Genomic DNA, 25325 nt, shown 5'->3' on the forward strand with positions numbered 1-25325 from the left:
CCTCAGCCCCTTGGTGCTTCACGAAGGTGCTGCACCCGGTGGTGGAGTTCCTGCGGGGACAGGGTACTCGGAGATTTGTCTACCTGGACGATATTCTGTTGATGGGCCAGTGCCCGGTGACCTTAAATGGTCAGCTCCAGCAGGTGGTCCAGCTTCTCCAGAGGCTGGGTTTCGTCATCAACGAATCCAAGTCGGTTCTGGTTCCATGTCAGAAAATTACCTTTCTTGGTTTTGTCATAGACTCCGTCGGAGCCTCCCTCAGTCTTCCCTCGAAGAAGATAGCCAGGATCAGGCATACGTTACGGCAGACAATTTCCAAAGACCGGACTTCTCTGCGACAGGTAGCCAGAGTTGTGGGACTTCTGTCATCCTCCATTCAGGCAATTTTCCCAGGACCGTTGCACTACAGAGCGCTCCAGCGCCTCAAGGCCCAACACCTCCGACGGGGCATGTCCTACGACCAGATGGTACCCCTCTCGGAGGACGTGAAGGAGGAGATGTCCTGGTGGCTCTCACACATGGAGGCCTGGAATGGTCGGGCGATCTTCGGGTCGGTCCCGGATCTTGTGATAGAGTCCGATGCCAGCAGGTCCAGATGGGGTGCCCGTTGCGGGGAGTTCTCCACCGGCGGCGATTGGTCATCCGACGAACAACAGTTGCATATAAACTGTTTGGAGCTTCTAGCAGGGTCCTTCGCGGTCCGCTGTTGGACCAAGGATTCTGTGAAATCCTGCGTTCTTTTGAAGATGGACAATGTCTCGGCGGTTCAATACGTCAACCACCTAGGAGGCCCCCGCTCCAGAGCTCTAGCAGACTTGGCGGAAGAGTTCTGGGACTATTGCCTTTCGCATCACATATCGGTGATGGCGGAATACTTACCGGGTCAGGCCAATCAGGTGGCGGACTGGCACTCAAGGCACCTGAAGGATGCCAGTCAGTGGATGTTGGACATACCAGTTTTCCGGTGGCTGAACGCCCGCTGGGGTCCGTTTTCGGTGGATCTGTTTGCGTCCCGACTGGACCACCAGCTTCTGAGATTTTTCAGTTGGCGGCCGGATCCGCTCGCGGAGGCCACGGACGCGTTCCTCCAAGATTGGAGCCAGGAGAGGCCTTACGTTTTTCTTCCGTTCTCAATGATAGTACGGCGGCGGCCCAGGTGCGCCGTCAGGAAGTGGAGATGGTGTTGGTTACGCCCCTCTGGAGGTCTCAAGTCTGGTTTCCAGTTCTTCTGGAACTTTCTTGGGATTTTCCAATCCTACTCCCCCAGTTTCCTCACCTCTTGCTGAATCCAGATCGGGAAACTCACCCTCTCATCATGCGGGGCTCTCTCCGTCTCATGGCATGGAGGCTTTCCGGAAACATTGGTCACTCCCGGGCCTTTCGGGATCGGCTGAGGGCCTGCTCTCTAAAGCCTGGGCTGATAGCACGGCGAAGCGCTACAAATCCACTTGGCTTAAGTGGATGCGTTGGTGTCTTCAAAGGGACCTGGATCCCGTGGTCGCAGGACTGGTTCCGATCTTGAATTTTCTAGCCGAATTGGCAACTAAGGGCCTCGCCTATAGGACGATTAACGCAATGCGTTCCGCAATCTCAGCGGGTCATCAGCCTGTGGAGGGTTCCCAGTGGGGGAACATCCTTTTGTCTGCAGGCTCTTACGGGGAGTTCATCTCTCCTTACCTCCGGAGCCCCGATATTCAGTCCTTTGGGACGTAAATGTGGTCCTGAACCTATTCCTGTCCTGGCAGGCTAACGCTTATTTGTCTTTGAAGGAACTTTCAGCTAACTTAGCTATGCTGCTATGTTTGGTTTCTTGCCGACTTGTGTCGGATGTCCACGCCTTGGATGTGTCAGCGCGAGTTTTTTCCCCCGGACGGGGTCACTTTTACAGTGGGACGTCGCACAAAGTCTGTGTCACGCACGATCTCGTACCCAGCCTTTGTGGACACTCCCAAGTTGTGCGTCGTGCAATGTTTGAAGGCTTATGAGGACATGACGCTGGTTATTCGCCCTCCGGGCGAACAACAATTACTAATTGCCTTGCGAAAACCACACAGAGCAGTCTCTTCCCCCATCATTGCAAGGTGGGTGCGTTGGGTCATGCAGGAGGCAGGCATTGATACCAAGCGTTTTGGAGCTCACTCTGCCAGGGGAGCCATGGCTTCTAAGGCGTTTTCGGTGGGGGCTTGTTTGGAGGATTTAATGCAAGCAGCAGATTGGTCCTCGGATTCCACGTATAAAAGGTTTTATTTTAAACCGGTGGGGGATTTGGCTCAATTGGTGGTGAGTAAGCTTTGAACTAGCATAATCCGAAGCCTCCGGTCCTGACATAGAATCGAAATTTGCCTAGCTTACATAACAGTAAGTTTCAATTCTATTAAGGACACGGAGGCGAGGATTATCCCACCCTGGAGTTCGGAGTTGTGAACCCACCCGTATCTCAGTAAGTAAACTGTTTTCCATCTATGCGTTGTACATGCTCTAATGCCAGTTCTTGATGATGTCCTCAGTTTGCATGCGATCAGTGGAATTGTCGATGCTTCTCTTACGCTGTCGTTTTTTCTGATAGGAAATGACGGTTCCAAACAGGACTAATGCGGAATGTGTGTAACCAGCGCGAAGAAAGAGGAGGAAGGTCAAGAAGGGACCGGCTATCATACCGGGACTGGACATAGTGAAAGGACTAATGTTGAAAGGCTCATGGGAGCTGTAGTTCGTTGGATTTGCAGACTTTTAAAGAAATCGTTGTTTCCAAGTTTTCCTGCAGTTTAAAAGATGGATTGAAGCTTTTCTAAGGCTGCTGTGTTTTGTGTATTTGTAATAAAGCGAAGGAAGAAAAGCATAATCCTCGCCTCCGTGTCCTTAATAGAATTGAAACTTACCGTTACGTAAGCTAGGCAAATTTCGATTCTTGTTCAAATTTGCTAGAATGGGTCATGTGTCATTGAATGATCCAAATATCAGCGTCAATATCTTAAAGGGTGGCCTAGCCAGTAGAAAAGCTGGGAGATGTCTCTACTGACCACTGGTTTTCTTTCCTGTTCCCCTCATGGTGTTTAAATATTAAGTAGAAGTACAAACAACATATCTCAGTTTTATGAAAAAGTAGTGATTGTTAAGGGTAGGTTCATGCTGCTGTACCATCACAATTCCACTCACCTTTTGTGCTTTGCTGCTGTACATACATACTAACATAATATTGGTGACTCAGAACATCAAGACTCAATGTGGGAATTTGGCCCAATGGCTAAAGAATAGTCAGGTAAGAGTCTTTACCCATACTGCTGTGCCAATGTGCTTCACCTGGGAAAGACTGGCTTATTTGTTTGCCTCGCTTTATTCCGATTCCATGATTGGCTGTTCCGCAGTCATAAAAACGTCCACTTCACCTATTGAAATAGTGATTTTACTTGGCTGCTGAAAGCAAATGTTTTTTTAAGGGGAATTATTGGCTCTGCGTCACTGTCACGCAGTAGATGCCAGGTACCATCCTAGCCAATTATGTGGATAAAGGTTTGCCCAGCAGTTGGGTGCAATCAAATCATACATGTTAGAATATTTAATATAAAGTTATTTTGTAGAGTCAAACAAAAGTACAAAAGAAGATAATTCATGACGTCATCCTTGGTTGATTCAATTGGGGATTCTCTTTGTATCTATCATTATTGTTTAGTTTAGGAAGTTACATACAATACAGATGTTCTTGTTCACAATATAGGTTTACATTTTTATGAAATATGTTTGTATGTATGTAAAGCTCCCCACTGCTCTGTAACGTTGATTTTACCTAGCCACACACACACGTAAGGTAAATGGTAGTGGACTCACATCATTTGATGATGATGTTTAGTCACCACTAACTGTGGTAAGGTTTGTCCAGTAGATGAAAGTTACTGGTCCTGCTGTATTGTTTTAGACAAGAAATTTATCTCATGACCAAAATCAGGTGGATTGTGATATTCCTACATTAACATGGGGAAAGGTGGGCTGGGAAATCAGGAATATAAGTCATAGGGATGAGAAGTGGCCTTTTGGCTTTGACTTCTGACTTGGGAACTGAGAAGACCTATTCAAATCCTGGCTTCTGCTCAACATCCTGTGATTCTGGGCAAATCATGTAATTTCCCTGTGGCTAAAAAAATAAATGTGTAACATGTGGTTCTGTTGCAAAGTGCTGTGATTTCCTCAGCCCAGATCTGTGCTATCAAAAACTGCAAAAGAAACATGTTTGCTAGTAATACCTAGCACATCTTAGCCACATTACATACAAGCTTGTATAAAAATAGAAATTCTAATCCAGACATCATGTCTACTTACCATTAACCATCACCTCAATAGTGGCTGTGGCCAGGATTTTACCATCTATTTCCACTGTCACTGTATAATTTCCTTTGTCATTTAAATTTGCTTTGGAAATATTGATGGATCCCGGATAGGTGATCTGCAGTCGGTCACTGTATGCTTTGTCAATTTGTGGATCCGTTGAGTTTTCCTTCCAGGTGACCAGTCTCGTTTCATTCTTTACCCAGACGATAGTAGGCATGAAATCCGTGTAGGTGTGCTCAATGTGTATGAAGAGCGTGTCTCCTTCCCAGATTTCCAGCACATGGGGGGCATATATGTCCACATCCGTTACTGAGAATTAAAAAGACAAGATGAGTTGAACTCTTTCAATGTTACAAGAAGAGAAGGGAAGAGATATGTTTCTTCATTTGCATGGCACTTTGTTAAATGCTGCGTGTGGCCCTTGATTACTTTACAGCCCAGATAATATTTTAGAAAGCGCAAGTGATCATTGGGAAAGAGAACCTATTGATGCAAGTTGTATCACTGAAGATCTGTGACCACTCACCCTGGTAGTCTGGTAGACCTACCACAATAAGTGTCTGAACAGTTCAATCATTCGAAGCTTTCAGAAATGCATTTTTGTTGGGTCCAGATATCAGGTAAGGGATAAGGGCATTCTTCGGTCTTCTGTATTGCACTCCTAAGGATCTTCCTCCCTATTTCATCCATTTGACCAAGTGTAGGTAAACCAATATATTCTTGGGAATGTTAGAGCTAGATTTCATCAAGATTAAGCATTGCTCTGTTTTGTGTTTCAGACCGGCTGCATTTAAAATGGCTCACAGATTTTGGTACAAAGGGAAAACACATGGCACATGAAAAATGAAATGAGGCCTAGTCATATGCTTTTTAAAAGTGGCACTTTTGATGCACGCCACGTGAAAGACATAATATGAGGCCTGGTCAAAATGCTTTTGCATATTTAGACACTGCAAATTCAGTTCATAATACATCTTTCTTAAAATATGTATTAATTAATCAATCATGCACCAACACTACATGTGGGGCAAACGCATTTTGCAAGGGAGCCTATTTAAAACATTGGAGTATATTGCTATGTGTATGTATTAATTGTTTGCGCTTTGAAAAATTTGCACAAGAGCATGTTTATGCTATGTTTTACATTGCACATTTTTGCATGTTGTGCACAAAGACAGAAAAGCTGCTTTAAACTAATAGGTAAACATAATGGGCTTCATTTAATACATTAATATTCTTTTGTGTTTGTTTTGTTTTTGGGACCAACATAAAATGGATGCCTAAGAATCCAGCATGGCTGAGAATTGTCAGCAGTGTGCTGATTGAGAGACTCATGCGCAGAAGATTGTGCCAGCTGCATGAACTGCCAAGTTCCTCAAGTGAAGACACATGGATCAAGGCCACAATGAACTGTACTCCCCTGTCACCGTGCCAATGTACCAGTGTTTGTGGGAAAATGTCATCCCTGTGTGCGATATGAAAGAGAGACAAGAAATTGAGTGATACATTTTGTTGCAAGAAATGTTCCTACTGATACATGTTATGTATATTGTTCTTAGCATTAAGCCCCTATTGTCAGAACCAGTATGGGTTGGATTTGCAATGAGAACAGGATGATGAGACCCTCATGTCACCTATGCTCAAAACTATTAAAGAGACATGTTGTCAAATATGTGAGAATTGCATGTTTAGTTCCTTGATCATGCAAAAATCTTGCACACAATGCTTAATCTGTAAAATAATGAGTGCCAGTGCCCTGAAGCCCATGGCTGGCGTTATTAAATGTTAGTTGACCTGATACCAAGGCTGCTAGTCTGGAATCCACTGCAGGCCTCTTTAATCCACTACTAGTCGCTTCCTACCCCTTTATCTCACTCTTGCAGGTTCCTTCTTTCTCCCTTGGTGGTGTTTTTTGTTTTTCTCCTCCTCCTTCTAATCCGTTTGCGTGCATTTTTCACTCTCTTGCTCTCAGGAAATGTCTGAAGAGGGAAATTTGAAAATAACTGCTGGTCCCCAAAAATGAGTCAGTGAAACCCACTGGCAAACACTGGCTCAAACTAAGATCTGCTTGCACACAATGAGTATTCCATGCAGGGATTTTGAATGAGCATCAACCTCTCCTCTATTTCTTCCTTCAAAATCCAACACTACTTGTCCCATCATTACCTTGGGTACAGTCTATGCTTTTCGTTGCCCAACCTCACAACAGACAGATTCCAAATAACGGCCATGGTAAATTCTAGATAGAGTCAGATGCTAGAATCCAATCTTAAGAATTTGGAGCCATTTTGTTTACATATGACTTTACTCTCCACTCTTCTACTATACTTCAAATAAAAAAAATCCAGAAACGTCACCTAATTTATTCTTCAAAATAACTCCATCTTAGACTGGTTCCCCTGACGCCTGTTTACTCTCCTCTGGGCAACTAAATATAGCACAATCTCAATTTTGGTTGCTTCTTTCAGATGTATTTCAGAGTTTTAAAAGTGCCATGACAACTTCCAAAGTGATCTTTTTCGAGGACCACCGTTTTACTCTACATCCTCGCATAACAACTTACCGTAGACATTTACTGAAATGTTAGCTTGTGCCAGGATGTTGTCTGCCCATTTTACTAGCACAGTGTAGCTGCCAGTGTCGTTGAAGACAGCTTTTGAAATGGTGATGGAGCCAGGGTAGAAGATCTGTAGACGCTCTTTGTAGTTTTCCTTGATCTTTGGAGCTGTGGAGTTTACAACCCAGGACACCAGGGTACTGCCATTCATGGTCCACGAAACAGTGGGAGTCAGGGTTGTGAGTGTGTACGTAATCATTATCAAGATATCATCTGTAATTAGGACATCTATTGCAAGTGGAGCCGATATGTTAATTTCTGTAACAAAAGGTATAGAATGGCTAATTTAGTGACTATTGAAAAAGAGATAACTACAAAAATATTCATTTTCAAGAAGTGAGCAGAATGGAAGACTTGTTTTGAGATGGGTGGAAAGAAGAATGTGGAAGAATACGATAAAACATGAGATATGGCAAATTGGACATTGGAGCATACTAAGCTTAAAGCAAAGAGTACAGGTGTGAACCCTGGGGTGCTAAAGATACAAAATAAATACATAGTAGAACTACAACACAACATAATTTCGGAAAAGGATCAGACAAAGAGATATGGGGGAGAAAAAAAGATCTTTGGTAAATACTTACTTTATTTTATTTTGTATGTGATTTGATTTTCATGTTTTGCAAACCAATGCAAACCACTGCAGCTCACCTAAGAGTTCTTAGGGTAAGATATATTAGCTATGATGATCACTTATAGGAATTTCATATTGACAACAAGTGTGAAACATTAATCATATATGCTTATGGTAAAGCCTTACCGTGGAGTGAATAAACCCTCAGAATTGACCTTGGTATATGGAATGCTTGGTTTAAGCATCTAATACTTTCTGCAAATTGACTGATAAACTGATAAATTCTTCCTTTCTGCAAATTGACTGATAAATGTATTCCTTTCACTGTAATACAGTCATAAACTCGAGTCACAAGCCCATCGAGTTTCTGCCTGTATCATACTAAAAGGAAGAATTTATCGCTATATCCATTCAATTCAACCAAGGTCAATTTATGATGTAAAAACACCTCACGGCCGCACAACTTTAAAAGATAATCAGCCACCACTGGCTAGGATCTGTGCAGTCCAATTACTTGTAGTTATAGGAGTTTAGTTTTTGCTCATAAAAACCTCTATGTACCATTTACTGTCAGTCTGTTGGAAGGAAATATTAAAACATCCTTTGTTTTCAAAATAGTTCATTAATTATATTTAAAGTTCCCAATTTTCGGTTGTTACTGATTTTTACAGATAAATACAGACAGAAAACAATGTGTTTCCTTTCTGTATTTATTTTTAAAAACAGAAATGTTGTCTATCATGAATTCCAGGCAAAAGCTCAACAGGCAGACAGAATGGGGACTTGCAAAACAGGATCAGATTTCATTAAATACAGGCATATGTCAACATGCATTTGTAGTATAACACTAATATGCACCTAAAGGTGTAGTAGTGTGTTATATGTGGCTGCTTAATTTGCTAAAATGTAACAGGCATCAATGTCAGAGTGCACGTCCAAGAGTTAAAATAAATGTGGAAATATGCAATTTTCTGACTCCATTTATTCTCAAAACATAAAATAATTACTGATAAATACCAATAATATGGCCCAAAAATAAATATGGATAAATACAGACAGAAATATTAAAAAAATAAATACCATAAAACTGGGAGCCCTAATTATATTCAAAGAAGATAATTAGGAACAGATGAAAAGATGGAGCGAGTAATGAAGAATACCCATGTCTAAACAAGGTTATCCAGTCCCACCAAGCATGAACAGATGATAAAACAGATAATTAGACACAGCCAAAAAATATGGAGATAGTAATGAAGAATCACCATGTCAAAACATATTATCCAATCTCACTAAGCAAGAACAGACAATAAACTAGCATCTTTCCAATTTGATGTAATTGATTTAACAGTGGTTGCGATGAGGAAATTAAAGAGCTTACAATCGTCATGAGAAAGTGGGCATTTAAGAGCATGAGAGCTACAAATAACACCATTGAATGACAAAAGTTGTTGAAAAAAACAAAACAAATAATGTTCCATTTTTCTATCTGAAAATTGAAAATAATAGAACAATCAAACAAAGAGTATATATTTAAGAAAGTAAGTAATATTATATTTGTAGATTCATTCAAATCATTGCAATTTACCTACAATGTCTGGGTAAAAAAACATTTAAAATATATATAAAATATTGAATTCATTATTAAGATTTCATTACATTACAAATATATGGTAGTCTAAAAGAGGCCATTGTCCATCAAGTGCTCTAAGAATTTTGAAAATAATGTTTCGTTTTATTTAGCCATAAAAGGAAATTGACGCTCAGTTCAACTTGCAGCTTTCATGATCCTCATTTCAGGGTTCCTTGCCACGGGACTGCTATTTTCTTTCTGGAGTGGCCCATTTAGTGGAAGTAAAGTATTCACTTGTGAAGGAACTTGGCAGCCCAGCAGGGAACCTGAATTGATTTGCTGTTTAGTAATGTCAGCAATGCAAAACAGCATGATTTTATATTGAGTGCCCGAAAGGCAGGGCAGAGTAATTTCAATTTTAAAGAGTTAACTCCAGATCTCTGTACTGGGGTGAATGTATGACATTGTTCTGCATTCTGTCCATCAACTGTGGTTTTTACATTTGTCACCCCGAGTGGGATGGGTATGCTCAGACGTGAGTCCCATGCACTCCACACCACTGGGTTCAAGCAAGCCGGGCTGAAGACGGCTGGAATGCCAGAAACCGGTCCTCGGAAGCTTGTTTCCGGTCCAGGGAAGGCATGGCTTTGCAGTTCGGGCTGGACTGTTCCCATGAGGCACAGGGTCAGACTGATTTGCATATGGCCATTTCTGAACTGGGTGGTGTGGAGTGCAAAAAAACGATGGATTTAGGCCCAGATCTCTGTACTGGGGTGAATGTATGACATTGTTCTGCATTCTGACCATCAACTGTGGTTATTGCATTTGTCACCCCGAGTGGGATGGGTATGCTCAGACGTGAGTCCCATGCACTCCACACCACTGGATTCAGGCAAGCCAGGCTGAAGACGGCTGGAATGCCAGAAACCGGTCCTCGGAAGCTTGTTTCCGGTCCAGGGAAGGCAGGGCTTTGCGGTTCGGGCTGGACTGTTCCCATGAGGCACAGGGTCAGACTGATTTGCATATGGCCATGTCTGAACTGGGTGGTGTGGAGTGCAAAAAAACGATGGATTTAGGCCCAGATCTCTGTACTGGGGTGAATGTATGACATTGTTTTGCATTCTGTCCATCAACTGTGGTTTTTGCATTTGTCACCCCGAGTGGGATGGGAATGCTCAGACGTGAGTCCCATGCACTCCACACCACTGGATTCAAGCAAGCCGGGCTGAAGACGGCTGGAATGCCAGAAACCGGTTCTCGGAAGCTTGTTTCTGATCCAGGGAAGGCATGGCTTTGCAGTTCGGGCTGGACTGTTCCCATGAGACACAGGGTCAGACTGATTTGCATATGGCCATGTCTGAACTGGGTGGTGTAGAGTGCAAAAAAACGATGGATTTAGGCCCAGATCTCTGTACTGGGGTTAATGTATGACATTGTTCTGCATTCTGTCCATCAACTGTGGTTTTTGCATTTGTCACCCCGAGTGGGATGGGTATGCTCAGACGTGAGTCCCATGCACTCCACACCACTGGATTCAAGCAAACCAGGCTGAAGACGGTTGGAATGCCGGAAACCGGTCCTCGGAAGCTTGTTTCTGGTCCAGGGAAGGCATGGCTTTGCAGTTCGGGCTGGACTGTTCCCATGAGGCACAGGGTCAGACTGATTTGCATATGGCCATGTCTGAACTGGGTGGTGTGGAGTTCAAAAAAACAATGGATTTAGGCCCAAATCTCTGTACTGGGGTGAATGTATGACATTGTTCTGCATTCTGTCCATCAACTGTGGTTTTTGCATTGTTCACCTTTATACATCGACCATGATTTCAATTTGGCGACTCTGTTTGCGAGATTTTTAAATGCTGCATGGCTTATGTTTAGCTCCCAGGACTCGTGTAAATTGAGAGATGACAATGCTTGGTGGAGCACTGTTGGCCAGCTGTGTTTGATCTTATGCTCGCTTTCCATTTCGGACCAACACAAAGAGGCCAAGGACTCTTGAGGGGCGGCTCTCAACTTTCAGCACAATTTAATTAGAGAAGCCATTCTCACCGGGTACTGATGCTTACGTCCAAAGTCAAAGTGCACCTGAGCGTGGCAGGTGTGTCATGGTATGCTGTAATTCCTTTTGAACAGGGCAGACTGTAGAGTATTAGGGATCGTTGCGTCTTTGCTCTTCAGTAGTTCCCAACGATAAGTCAAAGACAGTAAAAATGTGGCTCTGATAATTCGCAATAAGTATGAGTGAGATGAACTCTACCCATTTTTTTGATTATTAGATTTAGTGCAAAAAGTAGTTTGTTTGCCAAGGCCCTTTGTTGGTCAAGATAAGTTTTGAGTTTAGTCTGGAGTCCAGTACCACCCCAAGGTATTTGTAAGTGTTCAGCTGGTCCTGCTGTCTGTTTTTGGGCGAGAAGCAGATGACTTTGGTTTTAGTGTAGTTTAGCTTCAGGCCTAAAGATTCGATTATATTATGTAGAGTGGTGATCTGGCACTGTAAGCCAATGGTAGTCGGGTTGCATAAAACAATGTCATCTGCATATTGTAAGCTGCGCACTGGTCTTAGTGCGAGTTTTGGAGGGTCACTCTAGACTTCAGATAGCAGGGTGTCCAGGTCTGCTGTATAAATATAAAAAATGCACAAGGCTAGAAAGCATTCTCTGTTTAAGGCCAATGGATGTGGGAAACTAACTGGTCATCCTATCACCCTTACCTATTTTGATTTGTACCCAGATATTTGAGTATAGATTAATGTTGACTTTGAGCAGGTTTGGGGGTGCTCACCATTTGGCCAATTTTGCCCATTACCGCCCTCTCGGGACTGTGTTGAAAGCGAACTTTAGGATGACGAAACAGGTGTATAGATGTGAGGCCTTATGGGTAACTTTTTTAATCATCAGGATGAGAGTCAGTATGTTAGTGATTGTACTCATACGTACCCGAAACCCAGGATGATTTTTTCAGCCGATGTCCATGCTTCCAGATCTGTCAGACGATTAGTGATGCAGAGTTTTGCTTCAATGACAATCAAGGCAATTAATCTATAATTTGCCGGATTTGACTGTGAGCCTGATTTAAAAATGGGGTGAAGAATGCTACTTCTCCATGATGGTGGAATTATATTGGAGGTGAATGTCAAATTCAATAGGGGGTGAAATATGATGGCCAGAAGGTCTGGTCAAAATTGAATACTGTATTGGGAAGTCCATTAGGGCCTGGGGCTTCGTCAGTTCTGTTTCTTCAGGGATTGCCCCACCTGCGCTTCTTCCAGCCAGTTAGCATCTGGCGAACTTACTTCGGAAAATGTGCCCTTGGTAGTTACCTCTTTTGGAGTGGCACTGTGCCAACCAATTTGCCAGAATTTTAGCATAGATCTTCCCGTCAAAGTTGACAAGTGAAATCGGTTGGTTAGAACCCGGGAGATCTGGCGGTTTTTCCTTCTTCCTAAATACCACAATACTGGCTTCATCCCAGGACTGTGGTGCTTGCTCAATTTGTGCTCCACGAAAGGTTGCCATCATATCGGTCTTAATATCCTGAAAAAAAGGCCCTATAACCCTCACCAGGAAGCTACTCTGGCCCCTCAGCCTTTCCAGTCGCCATATTATTAATAGCTGTCTCTGCTTCCCCCAGTGGACAGAAATAAATGCATCCAACAGGGAAAGACAAGTAAACTCTTGTTTAGAAGGACCCTCACTCACCACTAGTTGGTGACATGCTTCATCATCGGGTCCCCGCTGGGGTGGCCGAATGCCCCCCCAGCGTGCTACAACGCCTGTCTTTCCCTGTTGGATGCATTTATTCCTGTCCACTGGGTTTTTGCCTCCTGGATATTAGGATTGGAAATGCCAAATCCTAAAGTAGCTTTACCAGGTGGGGCTTTCTGAATAACCTGTCACATTTAATTTATTGAGATGTTGGGTACAAGGCAGTACTGACAGGGGGCATCACCTGGTGGACTTCCCCGGGGAGCCGTAGAGAAGTGGGGCACTAATCCAAGCAGTGTGGCCCTCGAGTTGTGGGGCCAAGCAGATATATCCAGTTAGTTGCTCTGTAATATTGTGGAATGCGGAGGGGCCATCAGCAGGAGAAGTGCCAATGTCACCTTCAACCACTCCCTATCAGCATATGCATGAGAGAAGGATCTAGTGCATTCCACAAGGACCCCAAGATCGACCTGGATGGGACAGCAACGTTCACCCCCCCTTACTCAGTCCAGGACTGCGGTACCAGCACAAGGCCAGAGATAGTCACTCTTGTGTTTGTTGAGGGGATAGGGTTGCTTCAGCACCCACTCCCACATGAGACCTACTGTTGCCATTATGGGGCCCCCTCACTGGTATTTCATGTGGGGGAGCTGCAGGGCGATTCCCAGTGAAACCCCTCTGCAGTACAGTGGTGGGGAGGGAGTGCCCAATGCCAGCTTTACCACTCGGCCGCATGTTACCTCTGCTTCTTGACTCCCCCCAGGGAAATAAAGGTGGGAGGGGTGTAGTATGCTCCCCTTAGATGCACTTCCCAAAGTTCCCCTGTGCAGCTGGAGTTGATGCGCAGGTTATCGAAGGGTGTCAGGGGACCTGCGCGAACCCACTGCTTCTGTAAGCAGAAGGCCTGGGTCTTATGCACCGAAATCTATTTACGCCCTGCTTTGGATGCTATTAAGTAGGGTGCACAATCCAAAATGGTGTCTGACAACAGACAGGATGGTGTTGGGTTGGTGGAAAGTGCAGAGCTCTTTACTGCACGTCCATGCTCCCTGGTCTATCAGGGACCATGCCTGTGACAAGGGGAGTTGAGCACAGATTTCTGAAGTGAATGCTTCAGTCCACTTAGCCAACTTGTATTGATAAAGAGTTACTTAAGGTTGAAGCAAGACAGGAGTAAGGTTGTGCCAATATTTTTGTTTCATAAATTTATGGTATCTCTAAAATAGCTTGTGAATTGGCTGCAGGATAGATAGTAATAGCATCATTGGATGATATTTAACTATTGATTAAAATCACATTCAGTTTTCACCAAAAATACTGGATTGGCAAAGTTGGCACTTGCTACATACATCTCCAAGGATGTCAGTTGTTTGAGGACCACAATCCCATGCACACATGTGAAGTGTTTCCAATGTAAGTGCAGCTGTATGCCTTAAATGTACCATTTGCTAATATTTATGCTTTAAATTTACCATTTGCTAATAATTTTTTTTAATATCCCATGGGTAAAATTCTCAATAAAATGTAAAGTGGCATTTACAATAGTGCACCATCTTATCCAAAGAGCCAGTGTGGATGAATTTTGATTAGAACTCTGTCCATATCTCCACTCAGATGTTACTGGTGGGTCATGCCACTGAAACATACAAACCTGACTACTAGCAGGACTGTTTTCCTGTGAATGTTTCCCTCTTTTCATACATGGAAGGATTTCTTACTAGAATTGGCAAAACAACCCATTTAAAAAAAGATTACCTCCTGAGTGAAATTGGACTTCAAAAACCGCCCAAATTGGTTAGGTCTGAGAACTCTAGAAACAGGTGATACCGCAGTTGGTGTAGTTTGTGTGCGTCCCACTGGCAAAACCAGGTCCAGGGTTAACAAAATTAACTGTTACAATCTGGACCTCATTTTGCTAGGGACGACAACTCGAACTGCCAGAACCGGTCATTTCTCGGTTCAGGGGTCTTTCTTTTGTTTTATGGCCATTAGGGTCATTCCCAACATTGCTAAGTTAGCATGAGCTTTGCTGCCATGATGCTGCTTTTTCGCACGTAACTACATGACTTTATTTTGCAAGACTCTGTTTGTGCCTTTCACATTTGAACTGTCTGCTTTCTGCGTTCTCTGCTGTCCCTGGAGTTTAGTCTACAAACGATGTGTAAGGTCGAAAAACATACCCATTGTTATTCCGTTCTGGTCAGTCCCTATTATCTAGACAAAAACATGCTACACATAGCTGCTCTGTTGGAGAGCTCATGCTTTGATATTACAGGGTTGCGTGTTGTTCACACACACTTGGAGGGAAACCTTTCCTTGGAGAAGAGCTAATCTGTTCCTATGAAGTAAAGCTTTCATCTAGGCTCTAAGGTATGGGGTTTGCTTACAAAGCCCTGAGCTTTTCATTTATATAATAAACTTCAACGTACCAAGGGGGGGCTATTGTATTGTAACAATGCTAACTGTGTTAGGTTTATGAAATACATGTTTTAACTATACAGTGACTCTGACCATCCTTATTGTGGACAAGTACAAGTGAGTGAGCGAAAGGGTATGTCTTGCTACCGTGATTCCTTAGAGAGCCGGGAGTGTTGTGGTCTGGGTTGTCTAATCATTTGTATCTTTGTGATTATGTAGGAGAACCAATGAAAAACTATAGCTAGTCGGTTTTGGGATTTTGGGCACAAAGGTGGTAGGAAGGTACAACCCTTATGCACCGAGGTCCTGTTTTCCTGCGCATAGTTCTGTGTACGTGCAGAATCCCCGCAACAGGGCGCAACCAACATTTGGTCTGGTTCTTATCTGCGAAACACTTGAGTAGCGCTTGTGCTTGTCCACTATCCCCTCACTTCTTTTTATTATTTATTATTATTTTATTATTTTAAGTATTTGTATAGCGCAGCTGATACCTTGCAGGTTTCCTGGTGCTGGAGAATACTCTACTGAGGAGAAACCATAACAAATAACAAGCGGGAAGATTTAGGGGAATAACCAGGTCTTGATCCGTTTCCGAAAGGGAAGGAGTTGTGAGATTTGGCGTATGTCGATGGGCAGACTGTTCCATAATTTAGCCGCTGCGACCCTGAATGATCTGCCCCCGGTTCTAGCTTTGTTGTATCTGGGCACTTTTACCAGACAGGCTGAGGACGATCGCAGGGCTCTGGTAGGAGTGTACCACAAGAACAGAGCTTGCAGAGGTCTGGGCCCGAGTCCATGCAGAGCCTTAAAGACAATGCAGAGAGACTTGAAAGCCACACGCTGCTTCAAAGGTAGCCAATGTAGCTCGGCTAGGGCCGCTGTGGCCGAAGATCTCCTCGTCCAGCCGAGAGCTAGCTTGGCAGCGGCTGACTGAATTCTTTGAAGCCGGTCTAGCAGCGTAACTGGAGACTCAAGTAGCAATGCGTTACAATAGTCGAGGCGACTGAGAATAGTGCACCTGACTATCAACGCCCGAGCTTGTGCAGGGAGGAGTGGCATAATTTTACGCAGGGAACGTAGAAGAGCTGAGCAGGTCCCCACTGTTTAGCGACCTGGGTTTCCATACTCAGCTTGTTATTGAGCATGGCTCCCAGGTTGCGGACCGAGGTAACTGGCTGTGGTTTGTCCCTTGTTTCTGGAGGCCAAAAATCGCTCGGGAACTGGCGAGGTATGTTGTTTCCAGCGCAAAACAGAACCTCTGTTTTAGAGGAGTTAAATTGTAGGGAGCTCCTGTGCAACCACCCAGCCGTCTCTCTTAGGCAGTCGTGGAAGGAAGTTAAGGGGATGGAGTCTTCTCCCTCCCAGGAGAGAATGAGCTGGGTGTCGTCAGCATAGTTGATCGTTTTTATCCTGAACGACTTAATTAACGTGATCAAAGGTTTAAGATACACGTTAAAAAGGATGGGACTGATGGAGGAGCCCTGGGGAACTCCCTGGGGCACAGGTGCAAATGCGGATTGGAATGGGGGAAGGGAGACAGCCTCTCTCCTGTCCCGCAGATAGGAATGAAACCATAGCAGAGCCGTGCCATCCACACCTGCCTCACCGAGTCTCTCCAACAGCGTCCTGTGGTTGACCGTATCGAATGCGGCAGACAAGTCCAGCAGTATCAATGCTACTGGCTGGCCCCTGTCTGCACGCATGCGAAGATCCTCCATGGCTGTCAAGACAGCTGTTTCGGTACCGTGGGCTGGACGGAAACCGAATTGGAGGTCATCCAAGAAGTTGTTCTGCTCCAGGTGAGTGGAGAGACAGGAGCTGACCCATCGTTCGGCGACTTTCGCTGGAAATGGCAGGAGGGAGATGGGTTGGTAGTTTGATAGACAGTCAGGGCTCAAGGAGGGCTTTTTCAGGAGCAGGGTAACGAGCGCCTGTTTCCAAGGGGTTGGAACATATCCGCAGTGCAGAGATTGGTTGCATATTCGGCGCAAAGTGCCGAAGAGTTCTTTTCCAAAGCTTTTCCAAATTTTTGGAGGAAGGGGGTCAAGAGGGGAACCCGAGGTAATTCTGAGCGCCAGTCTTTCAAACTCGGATTCAGAAATAGGGGGGAATTCCCGTAACCCAGCCGTAGGGATGGAGCCTGAGGGCGTCGAGTCATGGATGCTGGTGCTAGCTCCCGGGCTGTTGGAACATCCCAGCGAGGGGGGGTCTTCAAATTGTGGATGATGGTGTTATTTTATTAATGAAAAATGCTGCCAGATTGTCACAGAGTGCTTGTGTAGGAGGCTGAGTCATTGTGGCACAGTCTGGGTGGGTTAGGTTTTTGAGTATCTGAAAGATACTTTTCGAACTATTGGTGGCGTTGGCGATGGTAGAGCAGACGTAGTTTGCCTTACTTTGCACAATGGCAGTTTTATATGCCCGGAGGTTATCTTTCCAGAGAGATTTGTTGGTATCCGAATAGCCTTGCCTCCATTTTCTCTCTGATTGTCTGCAGGCTAATTTGAGGGCTCTCCATGAGTCGTCAAAACAGGGGGCTGGTGCTCTTCTCAACCTCTAAACAAACTGTAATTTATGTATCACATTTTTGTGTACCATCATACAGAATAAGCTTTGAGACAGTGAAGTGTGAATGTAGGAATACACACAGCAACAGGAAAAAGAGGGTAGGGTAGACCCTCAATAGGACTGTTGATGTCAGCCTTTCATACTAAGACAAGATTTCCCAGGCCAATTTCTTAGTTTGTCTGTGTGTCAAATGCCCAGTGTCAGAGAAATAATGAACCTAGGCTCTTCAAACCAAGGCCTTCAAACAGCCAACTTACCACGTATGTAGACATTGATGTCCCTTTGTGCAAACACTTGACCTCCTCTTTCCACCCTCACAGTGTAGAGTCCGCCATCGGAAACCATGGCGTGGGAGATGTTGACGGAGCCATCACCATAAACTTCCAGCCGCCCTTGATAGGAATATTCTATGGTTAGCAAGTTTCTAGAAGCAATCCAGACAGCCAGGGTGCTGGAAGCATTCCTCCAAGTGATGGTAGCATTTGGCACAACCGGAAGGTATGTGATGGGTATGAAGATTGCATCACCCTCCCAAACCTCCAGCACGGTAGGCGCGGATATCTTGACTTCCTCTGCAAAATGAGAAGACAGTGATATAGTATGAGACATGCAGAGAGACACAAGCCTTCAAGAGTGAAAAGTCTTTAGGACGTGTAACTACTGGACCCATCGGAATAAAGTGGCAAGAATGCGCCTGATGAGGGCCTAAGCACCAAACCATAAATTACATTAAAAAAATGTAAGGCAAAAATGACATGCTTCCTTAAGTTGCATGAAGCTCCTTAAAAATACTGGAATGCAATTTCCTGTTCTACTGAAATCACGAAAGCAAACTTACCATAGACAGTCACTGGTATGACTGCCAGAGCAGGAAGTACATCAGCTCCTTCTGACACCATCACTGTGTAGTTGCCTGAGTCCGAGCTCGTTGACCTGGAAATATTGATGGATCCTGGGTAGAAGATCTGCAGCCTATCCAGGTAGGCTGTGTTTATCTGCAGCTGGGTTGAATTTACCACCCAGGTCACCAGTAAGTCAGAATTCTTCTTCCAGGAGATGGTAACAGGCAGCAGAGTTGGGGAGAATGCGATTTGAAGAGAGAGTACCGCTCCATGTACGACTTCCAGCATGGTGGGATATGAAAGAGTGATAGCTTTTGCTGCAGTGACAATAAGAGGGTAAATCATTATTTCTTCAAACGTTATGATGCTAGGATACATATGTTGGCTGGTTGTTTTAATTTACTGACACGTTTTGGATCTCTGCTCCTTTATACACTTCTTTGTATATTACTATGGATTTTGAGCAAAACTGTTACAAAAACAAAGAGCCAGATTTACTGATCTTTCACGCAGCTCAGCAAAGGAAAAGAGAGGAAATGCGCAACATCTACTACAATGTGGTGCACTTCTGCTATCTTCTAGAGCTGGTGCACCTAGCGCCAACGCAGACTTCTTTGCACCATGGTGCAAGGGTGTCTGCGTTGCAACCAGAATTGCTGTTGTGCAGCAAGGGACACCTTCCTGCACAAAAACAGTCCCTTAAGGCATTTTCCATTTTCTGTGTATGCAGCAGAATCTGGCACAAATAGAAAGAGGTAATAACAAGGAGAAAAAAATATAGTTCTACTTATTACATTTGGCTAAGACATTGGTATCTTTATTCTTTTGTATTTTTAAGTACTCCAGGTAGCACCGCCAAAAAGATTGATCTTGAGAATCTCAAGCTATTGCCTTTGAGAGCAACATCAGTGTAAACTATTAGGTGAGTTTTTAGCCGTTTTCTGAATTTTCTGAAGCCAGGTTCAAGTCTTAGAGAAATTGGGAGGGAAATCATTTAGGAAGCTTTGAGTTGACACCACATCTCCGGACGTCGCCTTCCTCACGGACACCTGGATGAACGCCTCCTCAGCACCCGACATCACCATAGCCATCCCGGACAGATACAAGATCGCCCGGAGAGAACGCGTCAACCAGACTGGAGGAGGCATCGCCATCGTCCACAAGAACACCATCCGCATCACGACCAACTTCGAAGACACCCACACAGCCGCCGAACATCTCCACTTCCAGATACACACCGACCCCAAGACAACATTCAGAGGAACCCTCATCTACAGACCCCCAGGACCCCACACAGAATTCAGCGAAGACATCTCAGACCTCATCAGCCCACACGCCCTCCCCTCCGCTGACTACATCCTCCTAGGGGACCTCAACTTCCACCTGGAGAACAACAACGACAACAACACCACCACCCTTCTGGACAACCTCGCCAACCTCGGACTCAAGCAACTGGTAAACACCCCCACTAACTACGCCGGACACACGCTTGACCCAATCTTCTCCTCCAGCAAGCACATCTCCTTCAGCCATTCCACCGGACTCCACTGGACAGACCACAGCTGCGTCCACTTCAGCTTCAGAAAGACCACTACTCACCACATCCCGCAACAGGCTCCCTGCAGGAACTGGAACAAGATCATCACCGACTAGCTCTCCACATCGCTGAATCAGAACCCTCCCGCCAGATCAACGGACCCCAACCAAGCAGCCCTCAACCTCGCACAGTGGATCACCAACTGCGCCGATGACCTCGCACCCCTGAAAACCCATCCCAGCAGGCCCGGAAGCAAGAAAGCCCCGTGGTTCAACGAGGACCTCAAGAACTCCAAGAAGAACTGCCGCACCCTCGAGAATGCCTTGCAAAAGAACCCGACCACAGACAACATGACCGCCCTCAAGCACGCCACCCGTAAACACCACCAGCTGATCCACACCACCAAGAAGACTGCATTCAAGGAACGACTAGACAACAATGCACACAACGGCAAGGAGCTCTTCAGCATCGTCAAAGAGCTTTCCAACCCCAGCGCCGGAAACAACGACATCACTCCCTCACAAGACCTCTGCGACTCACTCGCCACGTTCTTTCACAGCAAGATCGCATACATACACAACAGCTTTGGCGAACAGACCCCGCACCCCACCACAGAACCGACGCCCCCCACCACCACCCTCCACGACTGGACCCCGGCCAGCACTGAAGACACCATCCGCACGATCAACACCATCCACTCCAGATCACCAACCGACCCATGCCCCCGCCACGTCTTCAACAAGGCCGCCTCCGTCATCGCGTCTCAACTCCGGGACATCATAAACTGCTCCTTCAACACCGCCACCTTCCCGGAGAGCTGGAAACACGCCGAACTCAGCGCCCTCCTGAAGAAACCATCAGCAGACCTCACCGACCTCAAGAACTACCGCCCCATGTCGCTCCTTCCATTTCCTGCCAAAGTCATCGAGAAGACCGTCAACAGACAGCTGGCCGCCTTCCTCGAGACGAACGGATCCCTCGACCACTCACAGTCCGGCTTCCGAGCCAATCACAGAACCGAGACCGCCCTCATCGCAGCCACCGACGACATCCGAACCCTGCTCGACAACGGGGAAACAGCGGCCCTCATCCTCCTGGACCTCTCCGCAGCGTTCGATACTGTCTGCCACCGCACCCTGGTACAACGCCTCAGCAACGTCGGAATCCAAGAGAAGGCACTGAAGTGGATCATTTCGTTCCTTGCCGGAAGGACCTAGAGAGTCCGCCTCCCCCCGTTCAGGTCAGAGGCCACCGAAGTCATCTGTGGCGTACCACGAGGAGCATCACTCAGCCCCACCCTCTTCAACGTGTACATGAGCCCACTCGCAGCCATCGTACGCCAACACAACCTCAACATCATCTCCTACGCCAATGACACCCAGCTGATCCTCTCCCTCACCAACGACCCCGCCACCGCCCGAACCAACCTGCACTAAGGGATGAAAGAAGTAGCCGAATGGATGAAGAACAGCCGTTTGAAACTGAACTCAGACAAGACAGAAGTCCTCATCCTTGGACCATCACCATCTGCCTGGGACAACTCCTGGTGGCCCCCGGCTCAAGGCAGCGCACCCAAACCAACGGACCACGCATGCAACCTAGGCTTCATCCTGGACTCCTCTCTGTCGATGACCAGACAAGTCAACGCCGTCTCATCTTCATGTTTCAACATCCTACGCATGCTCCGAAAGATCTTCCGTTGGATCCCCACCGAAACCAGGAAGACGGTCACCCAGGCACTTGTCACCAGCCGACCGGACTACGGAAACACCCTCTGCGCCGGAACCACAGCCAAACTGCAGAAAAGACTCCAACGCATCCAGAACGCCTCCGCACGACTCATCCTGGACATCCCCCGCCACAGCCACATCTCCGGACACCTGAAAGACCTGCACTGGCTCCCCGTCAGCAAAAGAATCACGTTCCGCCTCCTCACCCACGCACACAAAGCCCTCCACGACCTAGGCCCCAGGTACCTCAAGAACCGCCTGACCTTCTACACTCCCACCCGCCAACTTCGATCGACCAGCCATGCCCTCGCCGCCGTTCCACACATCCGAAGAGCCACCATGGAAGGAAGATCCTTCTCCTACCTGGCAGCCAAGACCTGGAACTCCCTCCCCATCCACCTCTGTCTTACCCAAGACCACCTCTCCTTCAGGAATCAACTCAAGACCTGGCTGTTCGAGCAGTAGCGGACCCCCCCCCAAGCACCTTGAGACCCTCCAGGTGAGTAGCGCGCTATACAAATTTCTTGATCGATTGATTGATTGATTGGTTTTAGGGCGGCAAGTGTAGAGGCTGCTAAAATAGTACATTTGTGATATTATTACTGCAAGTAGGACGTCTCCTTCCTAAGTGAGGTGTGTTAGAGGAAGGACACCATGAATTAGTTGCACATGAAAAAAGGCGAACTGAGGGCTGAGGCAAGAACACAGAAACCACACCTCTTAACAAAAATTTGGGAAAGTAATGTTAGTACTGGAAAGTGCACCCCTACCCGTTAAGGCAACATGAAAGATAGGAATTTCGCACACACGAGTTGTAAATACGCTCAAAGTCAATTAAACAACAGCGGCTATTGATGATCTGAAGACATTTTTAAGTCTTTGTGTTCTTGCTTTCTTTTGAAAATTATTCTTTATTGAAAAAGACGAATACATCAAGCTGAAAAAATCCAATATTAAAAATCCATTAGCCGACGCGTTTCGTCCCAATAGGGAGTTCAGGGTGTATATTCACATTCAACATTTTTTTATGTCAGCAATTAATTCTTGAGACACAAAGGTAATATGTCTGTGTAGTCACCAATGGAATGGCAAGGTAGCCGGTAGCAGTTGTCTTAGCGTTGCTTCAAATGCGTTATCAGCTTGATGTATTTTTCTTTTTCAATAAAGAATAATTTTCAAAAGAAAACAAGAACACAACGAAATTTCTTCAGATTATCAATGCTAACTTGTATTTAATTGACTTTGAGCGTATTTACAAATTTTGTGTGCGAAATTCCTATCTTCCATGATGAATTAGTTGCAGATGGTGAAAGGCAGCTTTTGAAACAGTGTTAAAACCGGCCTGAACGTTTGAATTTGGCCAGGTCTAGCATGACCAGATAGCCCCGGTTGCCACTTTATGCATTTAAGCACTGCATTTCAAGATATTGTGTACAAATTCATAACTCCAGTAAAACTTATTGGCTCTATTTTTCTAACAAGGTGTGGGATCTTTTAGTGTGGTGTTTTCACTGTTTTACTGTTTGAAATGATGCACAAATAATTTACACATTGCCTCTACCAGAGGGTGAGCACAGGTTAATATATGGTGTGTATCTGACTTACCCTGACTAGGATTGCGGTTCCTGCTTGGACCGGTTTCATACCTCTGCTAATATCAGGTGATTGGGATCATGTAGTAGTTTTGAAGTAAGGGTGATGGAGTTGAGCCTTGCATGACCCAAACAAGTGATTGAAGCAGATTCGAAGAGAAAATAACCCAGTTTGACCTACTACATGCCGTTTAGTTTAGTGATGTTCCATTAATAACAGATAAGAGTTCTAAACTTTCATGGAATATCTATTGGTTGATAGTATCAGACCCTGCAGAGAGTTCTAGAAGGATTAAAGCATATAGTGTACCTTGGTCTAGCATATTGAGAAGTTCTTCTCTGATGTTTAGAAGCATGGCTTGTAACATAAATAATGTTCATGTTTGAAGCATGCTTTCACCCTTTGTTGTCTTGATGCTGAAATAATAGATGTTTTTGTTACATAACGCAAAAGCAGCCATTTTCCATAGGGTGAGAAGGCCCATCAGGAATTAAACCTGGAAACAAGAGGCCTAGCACAGCTTCCTGGAGTGGCTTCATTAATTCACTGAGCAGTTCGGGCTGGACTGTTCCATGAGGCACAGGGTCAGACTGATTTGTATATGGCCATGTATGAACAGGGGTGGAAGAGTGAGCTAAAGAATGATGATGGATTAAACCCAGATCAGTTGCCTGGGAGTGAGTGCTTGCAACGTTCAAAACTCTGTCCATCATCCCCTTTGGTTTTGCTTTGTTCGCCCGACGTTGGCAAGGTATTACCAGACGTGGGTCCCTTGCTCACTTTGCCACTGAATTCAAGCTAGCCCGGCTGATGACGGCTGATTAGCTAGAAATCGATTCCAGGATGCTTGTTTCCAACCTTCAAAAAGGAAGCAAAATTGCACTACATGAGCAAATTTCTTCCATAAGACTATATTAGAGGTCTGCTGTCTATAAACTGCTCAAAGCATGCGAAGAGAGTGGGCTGTTTTTCCTTAGTAGACTGTTCTACCAGGTAGGCAAGGGCTAGGATGTTGTCTAATGTCAAAACTCCTGGCCTAAAGCCGGACTGGTATGCTGGAAGAATTTCATTATCATTAGCCCAGTTTTGCAGGTCTTGCAGAAGGAGGCTTGCATATCCTTTTGCCTCAATATCCAAAAGGGCTATCAACCTATAATTGGTTGGGTCTCCAGTTTCGCCCTTTTTATGAATCGGTTGAAGCAAGGAGCCTTTCCAAGCTTCGGGCACCATTGAATTATACAGGCAAAACTGATAAAGCGGAGTAAATAGGGTTCCCTAAAAATCACTGTCTTCTTTGAAGAGGCATCCAGGCAGGCCATTAGGTCCCCGGGCCCCGTCCTTTCTGATGTTTTTGAGTATTGGAGATACCCGATTTCCTACATTAAAAATTTTGAATGGTTCTTCCGTGATCTCTATGAGAGAGTTGCTCGAACTGGTGTTACTAGGAACTCTTTGATGATGTGCTGGTCTATGATCCAGAGCATTGCAGTACAATGTAGTCACATGGGAGATCCATGTGTGGCTGGCGATCCCATTGTGCCGGTCGTGCCCATGACCTGTCAGCCTGTTGATGTATGACCAAAATTCAGCCTGTCTACTGGACGTCAGCAGGCTGAAGATATGCAACCATTGCGAGTCTTGCAGTTGCATTTTGTGGTCCCATAGGTTTTTCCTGTGAGCTTTTCTTGCTTGCAACCGATTTTGAAGTGTTTTGTCATTACCCTCATTCTTATGTTCATGGTTGGCTTGTCTCAAGGCCAGCTTACTTTGTGCGATTTTTCCACATCTTGGTTGTAATTGGCAGTACTCTCTTTCTTCACAGTCTTGCTGATGGTATGGTCTTTTGCCTG

General features: G+C 45.3%; 1 protein-coding gene across 1 annotated transcript in view; it reads right to left on the minus strand.

Moving 5' to 3' along the window:
- Window positions 1-25325, minus strand: part of LOC147701192 (uncharacterized) — a 339006-nt gene that overhangs the window by 252257 nt on the left and 61424 nt on the right. Inside the window, exons 6-9 of the mRNA XM_086929317.1 lie at window positions 18612-18932; window positions 18031-18345; window positions 6887-7198; window positions 4315-4632 (exon numbers count right to left, since the gene is read on the minus strand). Coding sequence (XP_086785443.1) covers window positions 4315-4632; window positions 6887-7198; window positions 18031-18345; window positions 18612-18932 — 1266 coding nt within the window. The remainder of the gene's footprint in view (window positions 1-4314; window positions 4633-6886; window positions 7199-18030; window positions 18346-18611; window positions 18933-25325) is intronic.

This window comes from Lissotriton vulgaris, chromosome 7 (assembly GCF_964263255.1).
Source record: "Lissotriton vulgaris chromosome 7, aLisVul1.2, whole genome shotgun sequence".
Lineage (NCBI taxonomy): Eukaryota > Metazoa > Chordata > Amphibia > Caudata > Salamandridae > Lissotriton > Lissotriton vulgaris.